The sequence below is a fragment of the Nannobrachium achirus genome (genome assembly GCF_963921795.1).
Source record: "Nannobrachium achirus genome assembly, chromosome: 5".
In the NCBI taxonomy this organism is placed as follows: Eukaryota; Metazoa; Chordata; class Actinopteri; order Myctophiformes; family Myctophidae; genus Nannobrachium; species Nannobrachium achirus.
In genome coordinates this window covers 14,506,867-14,520,406 of record NC_137814.1, presented here as the reverse complement: position 1 = coordinate 14,520,406, position 13,540 = coordinate 14,506,867, and the positions used below count along the sequence as shown (strand labels likewise).

Below are 13,540 nucleotides of genomic sequence, written 5' to 3'. Positions count from 1 at the left end.
CTGAACTATCCCTTTGCAAGTAAAAAAAACAAACATACATGCCTACATTCATTGTAATTGCAATGTATTTCACATCGCAAGGATCTTTAAAACAGAGTCGTACTTTACCTGAGGTCCAGAGCAGAAGGAGCACAAAGGTTATTTTGTTCATATCTGTATAGCTGTCAATAGTACAGATAGTGATATGATACTCAGATCCAGTTAGTCTGAACCGGACCTTCACTGAACAACACACTCTGTCTTATATCTCTGTAGTTTTTGACATGTCAGCTCTACTCATTACGTATTCACCAGGGAGTGGTTTAGTTATTTAATGATGGTCTGGAAGCTAGAAGCTGACATCAACACATCACATACATGTACGCACGCACGCACGCACGCACGCACGCACGCACGCACGCACGCACGCACGCACGCACACACACACACACACACACACACTACTGTATATCAATATAACCGAGATCTGAGGTGTTCTGCTACTCGTGTGTATTGTGTGAAGTGTTTAAACAAAACTCCAGTTTTCAAGCAATATAAAATATATATAAAATAAATAAATACATAAATGTATAATTGCATCAGGTAACAAGCAGATCAAGAACACAACGAAAACTAAAAAGGGAAGGCAAGGTGCGAACCACTAGAACGTGTTGCTTCTTCACACACACATTACAGAAGATTACCATCATCTCGGTGGCCTTGTCGATTTTCAGGAAGCCATACCCTGCTTTATGCAGTAGTATGCTGGGGAGGTGGCATCAAGGCCTGGGAGCTGAACAAGCTCAACAAACCATAAAGAAGGCCTGCATGCAGCTCAGTAGTTGGCCTCCGAATGGAAGGGCTGCAGTCAGTCACAGTCAGAGAGGAGGTTTAGGAACAAACTAAACTCCTGGTCAACCCCAAAAATGTATACGGAGGGGTACAGACAACAGACTCTCTTTCTTCAGACAACTACAATCAGACTGCGGAAAACCTTGCATAAAAATGTGTCCACGACCCACTGTTTAGGAAACAGTAGCCTACAGATCCCAGTCACACACCACAAGGTTCAGTACCAGTTAAGCCTCAATCACAGTCCAGAGTGAAGAGCTATCCACTTCACCGCGTTGTAGTTTTCTAGCTATCACCTAGGCTTTGTTATACATTTTTAGGTGATAGCTAGAAAACTACACCGCGGTGAAGTGGATAGCTCTTCACCCTGGACTCTGTTAGAGCCTATACAAGCCACTGTTGCTCTGATCAGGCCGAAATGTTGTCCAGATTTGGAGTCATAAAGTCATAATCATCGTTGACTGATAGAAGACAGACATTGTGCAGGCTGATTATATATTATATTATATACAGTATATATTTCGACAGCTTGGGATGTCCATAGGCGAAGCAGAAGGGCTGGCAAAGTATTGTGATCTCCTATGGCAGAGATGCTTGCTGATGCTTATGGAATACTGAGTGACATTCTTGTTGTATCATGGAGACATGTGCTATGAGTTTGTGAATGTAACCAAACACTGCACCTGCATTGTTTGTGTCCTTGTACCTTCCCGTGTGGAAGTGTGGACGGGTGTTGATGAATATTGTTAAACTGTGTGTGTGTGTGTGTGTGTGTGTGTGTGTGTGTGTGTGTGTGTGTGTGTGTGTGTGTGTGTGTGTGTGTGTGTGTGTGTGTGTGTGTGTGTACATTGTTGTGTATTATTATAAATTCTTTTTTTGCTTCGCTAAAGATGTTCCGCCACTTGAGTGTGTGGTCATCTGAATTGTGTTTTGACACAATCAGCTATATTTTCTAAATTGTGCAACAGAAAAGCATTGCAGTAGACATTTGTTTTTTACGCAGACCAAGAACATCACAACCAACACTAAAAAAGAGAAGTCTAGGTGAGAACCGTTAGAAAGTGTTGCTTCTTTTCACACAACGTACACCACTGCTGACTCTAATTAACTGTTCCGTCTTGTGTGTGGAAGACTGAACTGCATGCATAGTGAATGGTCATAGAATTTATATATACACGTCTGAATAGTAGAATTATTTAAATCACTTTTTTCACGTTATTTGATATTTCTCACATGGCTCTACAATTGAGCATGTTAAAGTTTCAGTGATGCTCAGATCTGTGGTCTAGTCTGAACTGGACCTACACTGAACAACACTTAGAGCCTTATATCTCTGTAGTTCTGACAGCTCTCATTATGTATTCATCAGGGAGTGTTTTATGTTTGTAATATCATATTGTATCACATACACACGCATGTACAAATACACACATGCACGCACGCACAAATACACACACGTACCGGTATGCACGCACGCACATGATAAAGGTTATTGAGAACAAAACTGTCAACATTTCTAAATTTGACTGCTTTTCTAATATACTGTACTGTATCAATCTATGACATTATTATCAATCTAAAAATCAGCTTCAGATCTGATGTGTTCTGCTACATGAGTGTGTGCTCCCGAGTCCCGCCACATGTGTGCACGCGCGCACGCACACACACACACACACACACACACACACACACACACACACACACACACACACACACACACACACACACACACACACACACACACACACACACACAAACACACACGCACACGGGAAGTTGAGGAGTGAACTACTAGAACGCGTTGCTTCTTCACACATTACAGACGATTAATATCAGCTCTGTGGACTTGTCGATGTTCGGGAAGACCTGCCCTGTGATGACATCATTAGAATGTTGATGCTGTGTCATCATCAGCATCATCAACTGGACCATAGTGTCCGAGCTGTTTCTGGACACACAGTAGTGGGTGTGCAGGGATTAGCCTATACTTTAGAGCAGGGTTCCCCAATAGGCGGCCCAATACTGTCAGGCCCCCACCAACCCCAGTGATAATGGTGGTATAAGAGCAGCAACAACACTAATATATCGTCGTTGTCGGGTGGAAACCTTGTATCTCCAAATTTGTACGTTCTTTCGCAAAGTAAAGCCCTGCTTCATCATTCAAGGCCGTCTCAGAAAAGTAGTGAAAACAGCAGATCTACAAGCACACAACTACTCGCGGTGCGAGGCGTTGTGTGCTTGTAGATCGGCTGTTTTCACTAGTTTAAATCATTTTTAAAATGATAAATCCATAACGAACGGTTTTGGACATACAAGATTTTCACCCGACAACGACGATATCTGAACTGTCGCTGGAGTAGCGGGAACGCCATCGTCGTCCCCTGCAATGTTGTGGCCCTCGGCTTGGCACCCTAGACATGATTCGGACCTTGGGGAAAACTAATTGGGGAACCCTGCTTTAGAGCTTGAGACCCAAAAGATAAATTAGACGTTTGCCTGGACTAGTGCAAATAGCAATGACCTTATAGATCTGCAATTGTCACTACTTCATAAACATTTTAGAAATGCTATGCAGTTTGGGGTATCAATGGCCTTTTTGGACACAAATAACATGGTAGTCATTGGTAGACAATGTCTTTGACTTCATTACCCAAGAGTCTCTGCAAGCATGTCCGGCGAGGACGCACTGTGATTGGCCAGTCATTGCTTTGACTGCACATGTTCTGCCTTGTACCTTGGCGAGTGACAGGATGACACGCTTTGCCCTATACAGTCCTAGCAGGGACCCCCCCTGACTATAGACATCTATGGAAAGATGATTGTTATTGCTTGAACATGAAACATGTGCTGTGTGAGTCCCAGAGAAACATTAAAAGGGAAGCTCACAGATGGGGCTAATCCTCTCTATGATGAACACATGATTCTTTTTGAATGCAATTCAAATATGTATTTATTCAAGCAAAAAGCAATATAAGCATTTATCAGTGTAAATGAGTAGCACATCAAGGACACGTACACCCAGACATTTGCATTAGGCTGTATCATTGGGCATAGCAGTGGCATGGTTTTCTAGTGCCACTAAAACATTTGTCATTCATTTTTACCTGAGAGATTTACACAAATATGTATAAACTATGTTAAGGCTAGAAGCCATCCAGGATCCTGGTGAATCATGACAATAAGCAAACTTTGATTCTGTGAGAAAAAACTAAACAAAAAAAGCTAAAGGGTGTTTATTAAATGTAATACATCTTTTATTTCATTTATTTTTTCCACAGAATCAAAGGTTTTATGAATATTTGTGTAAATCTCATGGGAAAAAATGTATTGCCGATTTGGCCTCTGCTATGCCTTATTGATTGTGTTGTCAACTGACTGTTACAGTTTAGTTATTAGCCATGGTCCGCTCCATCCAGGGGCGCACGTGGGGGATGGAGGTGTAAACACCAGGCTTGTAGTAGGTGTTGCAGCCTGCAGCACCCCAGGAAGTAATACCATCCAGGGTCCAGGCTCCATTCTTCTTATACACCAGGGGACCACCAGAGTCGCCCTGAAACAACAAGCAATTATTGTATGTTGTTAACCACTTACTTGACCAACACTCCTCAGCCAGCGTGCAGCTGACACTGTGTCCACTCTGCAAAGCTAATTTCCAGGCCACAAACACTTGTCAAGGACGCGACCGCGTATTTCCCGGTGAACCCGAGCGCAACGGTGGGGGTGCGGGAGTGTGGGGAACACACACCACTGACTATTGCCGATGGTGGAGAGGTTATATCGTTTTATGTATTGAGAGGAACTCTTGCCGATTTTGTAAGAGACTCGTCACCAATTGCAAGATATTTAAAAGTTATTTGCGGCCATGATGATAACCTCTTCTTCCCACTACTAGACTAAGGATTTATATTGATGTGTTATTGTTTACAACCACAATTATTCACGTGAGGCAAGATCACGATTCCACTAGTTTTACAAGTAGGGTAGTGTAGGCTTAGAAGCTTTTCAGAAGTTAATTTAATGTTTTCCATTTAACGATTTCCTTTATCCTCATCTAATCTTGCGCTAATGCACGCAACTGTTTTCGCCAGGATTTAGGGCCCGGTAGGCTTTTCAGAAGTTAATTTAATGTTTTCCATTGAATGATTTAATTTAAAGTCAGCTTGTGATAATGCACGCAACTTTTTTCGCCAGGTTTTAAGGTCTTATTTTAGTTGTTTCTCATAAGCTCGCGACCCTCCTCGCCCATCGGCCCCCGCCGTTGCGCACAGGTTCACCGGGAAACACGCGGTCGCTTTACTCGTGTCAAGGACCCCTGATATTCACAAGTGACGTTGGCGCCGGAAGCCTTTTTCACTTTGTTACTCACATTGCAGGTGTCAGCTCCACCAACTCCAGCACAGAACATATTGCTGGTGATTTTGCCCCTATACTCTCTCTTGCACATCCTGTAGCTGGTGGCGGGCAGACACACTTGATGGAGATTGTCAGGACTCCGAGGAGCTGGAAGAAGACACAAAGGTTAAGTTTGACCTTTGATCTGATAGACACCTATGACTATGACTTGGAATTACATTTTTCTTTTTACTCAATCATAGCTTTATTGTGGTATTTATGCTATGAAAAGATTGTATTGTAAAATAAAATGAAAGAGGAAAATCACACAGCTGTCAGGCCCGTGTCAGCTTGTCAAATTCTTGACAACTTTATTTCCCAGTGTTAAAAAAATAAAAATAAAATGAAAAAAGGCAGTTTAAGTGGTGGCTGGGCATCTGCCACCAGGCAGGGACGTGCACAGATAGACTCTAGGTGGTGCTAGAGCACCTGCCCTTTTGCCCTCTGGACAAGCAAGTGCCCCTTTTGAAAGTGCACTTTGTAATTCTGCTTCTTATGGCGATAAAAACATGCACAGTTCAAGGTGGTATTTCAAACTTGAGTAAAGGTAGCCTACATAAGAATAGAAACCTAGTACACTATTTATGTTGTATTGAATTGTTAAATTAGCAGAAACAACCTGTTGAATAGTATTAAACATCTGCATCAGACACGATGTGCATGTAATAAATCCCACACTACTAATGCGGTCGGTGGTTCCACACACCGCACAAAGTGCCTTTTTTTTACATGAGCACCCCCTCCTCAAAATGTCTGTGCACGCCACTGCCGCCAGGAGTCACTTTATGTGCCTGATCTAGTTGAAGCTGTCTAAAAGAGGGTGTCTGTCTGTGTCCGGAGCCTATATCCGGCCTATTAGCTGGTGAACTAGTCCTCTCACTGTGTTGTGGATGCTGGATGGAAAGAGTGTCTTTTGTCATGCACTCACGTTTGTAGCGGGTCCTGCCCCAGCCAGTGGCCACACACTTGGTGCCAGCAACGATGTTGTCCCAAGTCTCAGACAAACACACAGGGGACACATGCCTGTTCATCTGGGCAGGGCTTTCCAGCTTGATCAGTGCGATGTCATTGTCAAAGGTTTGGGGGTTGTAGTTGGGGTGATTGATGACCTATCGCGTAAATTAAATTACATTTGTTTAATGTGTTGTTTGCTTGTTGATTAAATGAACATGGTTCAAATGTTCAAGAATAAAACAATTGAAAGATTATGAGCAAGTAATGGAGAGGACCATGATAACAAATGTGACAAAAGAAATGTGTGTATACACTTATTATATGCCATATAAAACAGATCACCAACCTTTCCAATTCTCATATTCTGGATGTTATCTTTGTGCTTGAGGTTGTGCTGGCCCAGGATTACACGGTTAGATTTGCTGAAAAGATGGTGAGAGATTTACTGAAAATACTGTTAAGACCCTCACAAGGACTGGAGCATGTCTGTAAAGAAAACACCTAGGTTTCATGGGGTTTTGTAGGCCTATCCATCCATGTTGTTCTTATTTTGTTCTTCTAGCATGTTGAAATTGTATGAATGTATCTATTATTGATTATACTTATACTGCAGGCATGTGTGTGCCTGTGCATTTTTCTTGCCTCAGGTCTCAGAGTGTGTGTGTGTGTGTGTGTGTGTGTGTGTGTGTGTGTGTGTGTGTGTGTGTGTGTGTGTGTGTGTGTGTGTGTGTGTGTGTGTGTGTGTGTGTGTGTGTGTGTGCGGTGTGCGTGTGTATTTTCCTTGCCTCAGGTCTTAATTTTGGAAATGCTACTCTATTCTATGTGCATAATATATGGATAGAATGTAATATTCAGTTCAGAGGGAGACCTTGTCTACTGTACCTGACCTCGCAGTGGGCAGCAGTCACAACCCAGTCCTTGCTGATCAGTGATCCACCACAGAAATGATGGCCCCCGTAGGTCTGAAATCACATTAAAGTTTCATTAGAAACAGTAGGAGTTATCGAACTTAGATTCTCTGTAATTTATGAAATGGCACAACATATACTGTAGCTTCACAAAGTTTACATTCATCCACCTATTTGCACGCACCCAATGCACACATGAATGCAGGTCATGCACGCACGCACACACACAATACTCACAAAATGTATACTGTATAATAATGTACCTGCATGGAGACCTGCCAGGGCCAGGAGTGAGGTTTAGCCTCCTCACCGTTGATGATACCGAGTCCACCACGGAGACATCCAGGGACTTTTGGTTTGATGGCAGGAAAACCACAAGCTGAAAAACATTATGTGCACATGGGATGCACACACATCGCATAATTGCCTATGTCACTTGTTTGGTCAAATTGACATTTCTACCTAATTCGACTCTCAAAACACTGCTGCTTCATTGTGCCTTATTGCCTGTGTCCTCAGCCTCTTAGAATGCTTTTTACATTCCAAAATCTCATTTTGGGCCCGATTCAACAAGCACTTTACGGCCAAATTACGCCCATCTTTTGATGTTAGCGGCATTTAGGACAATTCCCAAGTTAGGGGTCAGATTCAGCAATGTTTTCTTTTGTTGGGGATTAATGTGGGAAATATGTCGGAAAATACGCCACCTCCAACCATGGTGCAAATCTTGCGTATATTTAGAATGCTTTATTCTTCATGCAAAATCAATTTAAAATGCATGGTGCCAAACTTCAAATAAAATATGTATGTGCCCATTCTGCCCAACATGTGCCAACACATGTATGTACCGGTATTTAAAAAATAATCGGGGTAACTAAAATTTGTTTTAGTGTCGGCATAACGGCCCGTCGGCATATTGATGCGGACCTGTGCATAATATGCTTTAGCCTGAGTCTTTTCACTCTCAATCAAGTGTAGTTGTGATGGACATGTTGTACTTTTACTCTTTTACCCCAATTGTGTTATTTTGTAAAGATTTCATTAATTATCGTCTTATTCAAGGTGATATTGTTTAGGCCGTATTTGAATACATGAATAAATAGCTATATATTTTGTTATTTTATATAGGAAACTAACTATTTTTTTTAAATAATTTTATATGTTTAGATCTGAAATGATAAAACAACAACTACATCAAAATCATGTAAAAGATGAAACACTTGAGTAGCCTATACAGTTTGCTGCTGTACTCACATATGCCCGTGGTACCATTGTGGACAGTAATTACATCTTCAGGGGAATGCTGTGCCTGGTGGACTGTTGATGCCTGAGTTGTGCCTTTTGAAAAGATGCGAGAGTGCCAGTTAAAGCTAGTACTAAATTGGTCAAAACCTAAAATGACATGTTTTGGACCAAACGCTGACATTGGATGTTGTGAAGCTTACACTTTGTCAATCCCGAGGCTAAATTCTTTACAACAAATTTGACAAAATATGTGAGTCAAGAGCAAGAATATATCTTCCCACTGTTTGAAAAGTCAAACGGTATTGTTAACACTCATTACAGTCAGGATGATAACCAACCTGTAAACTACAATGAATGGACCTCAAACATAGGCTAATTATGGTATCTATTATTTTTATTATTACTAATTATATCACCCTCACATTGCAAGAAAATATGACCAAATTATAAAAATACAAAGCCCTGGGGTGGAATTGTATTAAAAAAAAATTATAATAATAATTGGAGCGATGAAAAGCTTTCATACTGTATGTCCTAGTCCATATTTGTATTTGAAATATGTTGAAGATTTAAGGAGTGTATATATAGTTTACTCCAAAGAATACTTATTTTCGTATCAATTACCCAATGAAGCCTTCATAGATAGTTTGTTTTAGTCACATTCCTGACTAAAACAGTTGACTTCGCTGGTCAAGGTGTAGAAAATGTATAATAATTAATTTAAAAAATATATAACAATAAAACAGTGAATTCAAGGCTGCATGGGGTATGTCATTTATAGAAAACATGTATTTTTTGTTTTGTTTTGTGAACTACTCCTTTAAGTACAGTGTCTTACAATGAGCAAGGTAAGAACATACATGCCCCAATTGTAAATGTAATGGTGCCCAACAAGGATAGGCCTACAGTTAAAACAGAGTCATACTTTACCTGAGGTCCACAGCAGAAGGAGCACAAGGGTTATTTTGTTCATAATGCCTGTAGCTGTCAACACAGACACACTGATATGATTCTCATATCTGTGGTCTGTAGTCTGAACTGGACCAACACTGAACAACACTTAGAGCCTTATATCTCTGTAGTTCTGACAGCTCTCATTATGTATTCATCAGGGAGTGGTTTATTTTCAACCACGCACATATACGCACGCATGCATGCACGCATGCACGCACACACACACACACACACACACACACACTGACACACACACACACACACACGCACACACACACACACACACACACACACACACACACACACACACACACACACACACACACACACACACACACACACAGGTTATTGAGAACAACAATGTCTACATTTCTAAATGTGACTGCTTTTCTTTACAATGTATCAATCTACAATATGTCATTATCAATATTTAAAAATAAATCTGCTTGAGATCTGATGTGTTCTGATTGTGTGGTAGTGTGAACTGTGCATAGTGTTTAGAAATAAATAAATGTACTCAAGCCATAAAAATCATAATTCAACTAGAAGCAGTGCTCTTCCGAGCACAGGTCTCCACCAGGCCACACAAATCGGCCTGTTATAGTGCCACCATGAGGCTGATTTTAAAAATGTGGGGCAGAGGTTCTGAATTAGCATCCAGGGAGTGTGTGTGCTCAGTTTGGCAGCGATCGGGCCAACGGCGCCGGAGATTAGCTGGTAACAACCAGGCCACACAAATCGGCCTGTTATAGCGCCACCATGAGGCTGATTTGAAAAATGTGGGGCAGAGGTTCTAGATTGGCATCCAGGGAGTGTGTGTGCTCAGTTTGGCAGCGATCGGGCCAACGGTGACTGAGATTAGCTGTTCACAAACTGCGAGGACGCACGCACGGACGGACGCACGGACGGACGGACGGACGGACGGACGGAGGGGAAAACATACTCTCCCTCAGCCTTCGGCTGGTGGAGACAATAAATGAAAAAAGGTATAATGTCATCATTATAGATATGCTGATACACAGTAGCAAGCAGAGTAAGAACACACACAAAGGGAAGTCAAGATGTGAACCACCAGAACGTGTTGTGCTTCTTCACACATTACAGAAGATTACGATCAGCTCTGTGGTCTTGTCGATGTTCGGGAAGACGTGCCCTGTGATAATTAAGTCATAATTAAAAATGTAACCACCAATGCTGTGTTATCAGCAAACTGGACGATGGTGTCTAGGCTTTTTTCTGGACACACAGTGGGTGTGCAGGGATTACTTATATAGAACTCGAGACTCAAAAGAGAAATTAGAAGTTTGCCTGGTCCCGAACTAGTGACGAATTTTCACTACTACTAACACTTTATTTATTTATTTTAATGGATATATTGTTTTTAATTAATTTTATTTTATTTATGAATACAAATGTATAGGTTTAGATAGATACCTGCAGGGGTGAGATGCCGTAGGAGCGCAGAGGTACGACGTCCCCATTATTTTCAAGCTGCACGCACGCGCCCCCCAGCCCCCCCCCCACATGCACGCGCCCCCCACATGCATGCGCGTGCATGCACGCCGTCAAGATGTGTCCACGCTTCATTCCCCCTACCTGGCTTATTTGCATATAATAATACGGGCAAGCAGGCCTCACCTACGTCCTCAGTTACACTGTATAAACTTTGCATAACAATCTATACCTACATTTAAGAACTGCAGCCAGTGGTTTTTGTCAGTGTGTCAGTGACTCAGACACGACCAAATGCAGCACTCCAATTGGCTAGGAAGATCACGTGGCAAACGTGCCGACGTCCTCACGCACCCTCACGTCACACCAGCGCCACACAAAAGTCAACACAGAGAGAGAGAGAGAGAGAGAGAGAGAGAGAGAGAGAGAGAGAGAGAGAGAGAGAGGCTTTACAGTCCGTGGGTCTAAACAAAAAGTGAAACTTTACAACGCGAGAGAGAGAGAGAGAGAGAGAGAGAGAGAGAGAGAGAGAGAGAGAGAGAGAGAGAGAGAGAGAGAGAGAGAGAGAGAGAGAGAGAGAGAGAGAGAGAGAGGCTTACGGTCCCTGTGGCTCTAAACCGAAAGTGAAACTTTACAACGGCATGGAGAAAGGCAGCACAGCAGTCCTCAATTATTCATTACTAGAGGTTCGCGGCCCTTCGGATCGCTCACATCTAGAGTCCACGCCCGCTTCTTTACTAAAAAACTGTTTTTTTCAACAAAAAAAAGAAAATATTTTTTTTTTTAAAAAGGAAAAAAAAACAAAAAAGTTTAAAAAAAAGTAATAAAAAAATAATAATAAATAAAAACAAAATTTTCGGGGGGGGAACTATTGTGGCGGAACTATTTTTTTTTTTACTTTTTTTTAGTAAAGAAGCGGGCGTGGACTCTAGATGTGAGCGGGCCGTAGGCCCGCGAACCTCTAGTACTCCTACAATTGAATACAGTGTTTCAACTAGCAACTAGCAAGCAGCGCACACACATGCGCGTGCATGTGCGCGAGCATGTGACGTTCACGTGACATCATGAATTTAGCGTACCCACACTTCAAAAATCCATATCACACTACTGGATACCTGTATTATTCCAAGGGGGAAAATCAGTCGCCCAGAGGCAGCACAGCAGTAGTCCTATAAGGATATTTGCAAAGTTACAGAGAAGTATGAAAAGAATAAAAAAGAGCAAGGTATATCAAAGAAAACTGTCAATGCTCAACTTGAAACAGCCAGCTTGAACAAAAAAAGCAATTCAAGCACAACTACAATAGTGCCCAAACAAAAGTGTCCATAATGCAATGCTAGTCAGTGCTACAAGTAGGCCTATCTCACCGCCATGTCAAACACAAGCAACATACTCAATACTACTACTACTATTTGCCGCTCTGACATCACGCTCTGGCTTCACTGTCATGTCACACTAACACAATCCCTTCTATGCCCATATATGTAGTTCCCTGATGTCATCAATATTAATGATGCCCTGTTAGAGAGATCCCTGTGATGCCAGGGGAACAAATCCCTTTCATGCCCATATATGGAGATCCCTGATGTGTCCACATCCCTTCTTCTTCTTTCGTGTATCATCGTCCTTGATGATTGGTTGACGACATTTTATTTCACAAGATTTCTTGTTACTTAGGGGAGGCCATGAGGTGGCTGTCGTCTTCTCCCCCTTGCTGACGTCGGCTTAGGCAGGGTTTGAACCACTCAACTTCCACATGAAGGGCATATGCACTAACCGCTACACCAACGTCGCTGATGTCCACATCACTGTGGCGCGACCTCACCCTTTAGGGCGAGGTCGCTTGTCTCCCTGAGGCCTCTTACTAGTCTTGTATCTCTGTAGTTTTGACATATCAGCTCTGATTACGTATTCACCAGGGAGTGGTTTATTTATTTAACTAGTAAGACACCTCGGGGAGACATAAATTCTTGGCCATCTGGCTTGTGATGTATATCGGACCAGTTACCCATATATGGGGACCCCTGCATGATAGTCAAAAAATGTATGTCAGAACATGCCCATACTGTATATGGACATTACCAAATATGGGCATTCCCATGTCCTTAATTGATGATGTTGGGACAGGGATCTCCATATGGGCATAAAACGTATGTTAAATAGTAAAGCTAAGCAGGGCCTTGGCAAGTTAGGGCCTGGGTTTGATAGGGAATCTCCATATATGGACCTTTTATGTTATTTTATCCTTTATTATTGATAACTAGAAGCTCGGCCGCCCTTCGGGCGGCAGAGCGTCTAGTCGGCGACCTGGCCAACTCGGGAACAATGTAAATAGGGAATGAATGCCCCGCCCTTTAATGCAAACCCCATTATACCTGTTGTCATAGGATCCGTTTTGACCATCTGTTTGCGTGTGTCCATTTATGCCCATATATGGAGAGATATGTCTGTCTACGTCCATTTTCTGCCCATATATGGAGATCTCTGTAGGACCTGGTTTGACCATCTGTTTGCCTGTGCCCATTTATGCCCATATATGGAGTTTGCCACCTGGCCAACTCGGGAACGATGTAAATAGGGAATGAATGCCCCACCCTTTAATGCAAACCCCATTATATGGAGATCTCTGTATCTGTCTGTGTCCCTTTTATGCCCATATACTCTATCTGTATTGCCCATATATGGAGATCTCTGTATCTGCCCATATGCCCATATATGGAGATCTCAGTCTGTCGGGTCGAGGCTAGGACCCTGTATCTGCCTGCAGTGATGTCACAATGACTCAGCGCTTGCGCCCGGCACTG

General features: G+C 42.3%; 1 protein-coding gene across 1 annotated transcript; it reads right to left on the bottom strand.

Moving 5' to 3' along the window:
• Positions 1-5,855: 5,855 nt before the first annotated feature.
• LOC308284836 (chymotrypsin B-like) lies at positions 5,856-9,303 on the bottom strand (the record flags this gene model as incomplete). Its single annotated transcript, XM_080725563.1, has 6 exons — positions 5,856-5,863; positions 6,152-6,332; positions 6,524-6,599; positions 7,060-7,139; positions 7,349-7,464; positions 9,261-9,303. The coding sequence occupies 6 exons, from the start codon at positions 9,301-9,303 to the stop codon at positions 5,856-5,858; spliced, it is 504 nt and encodes a 167-aa protein (XP_080581689.1).
• Between the last annotated feature and the right edge of the window lie 4,237 nt (positions 9,304-13,540).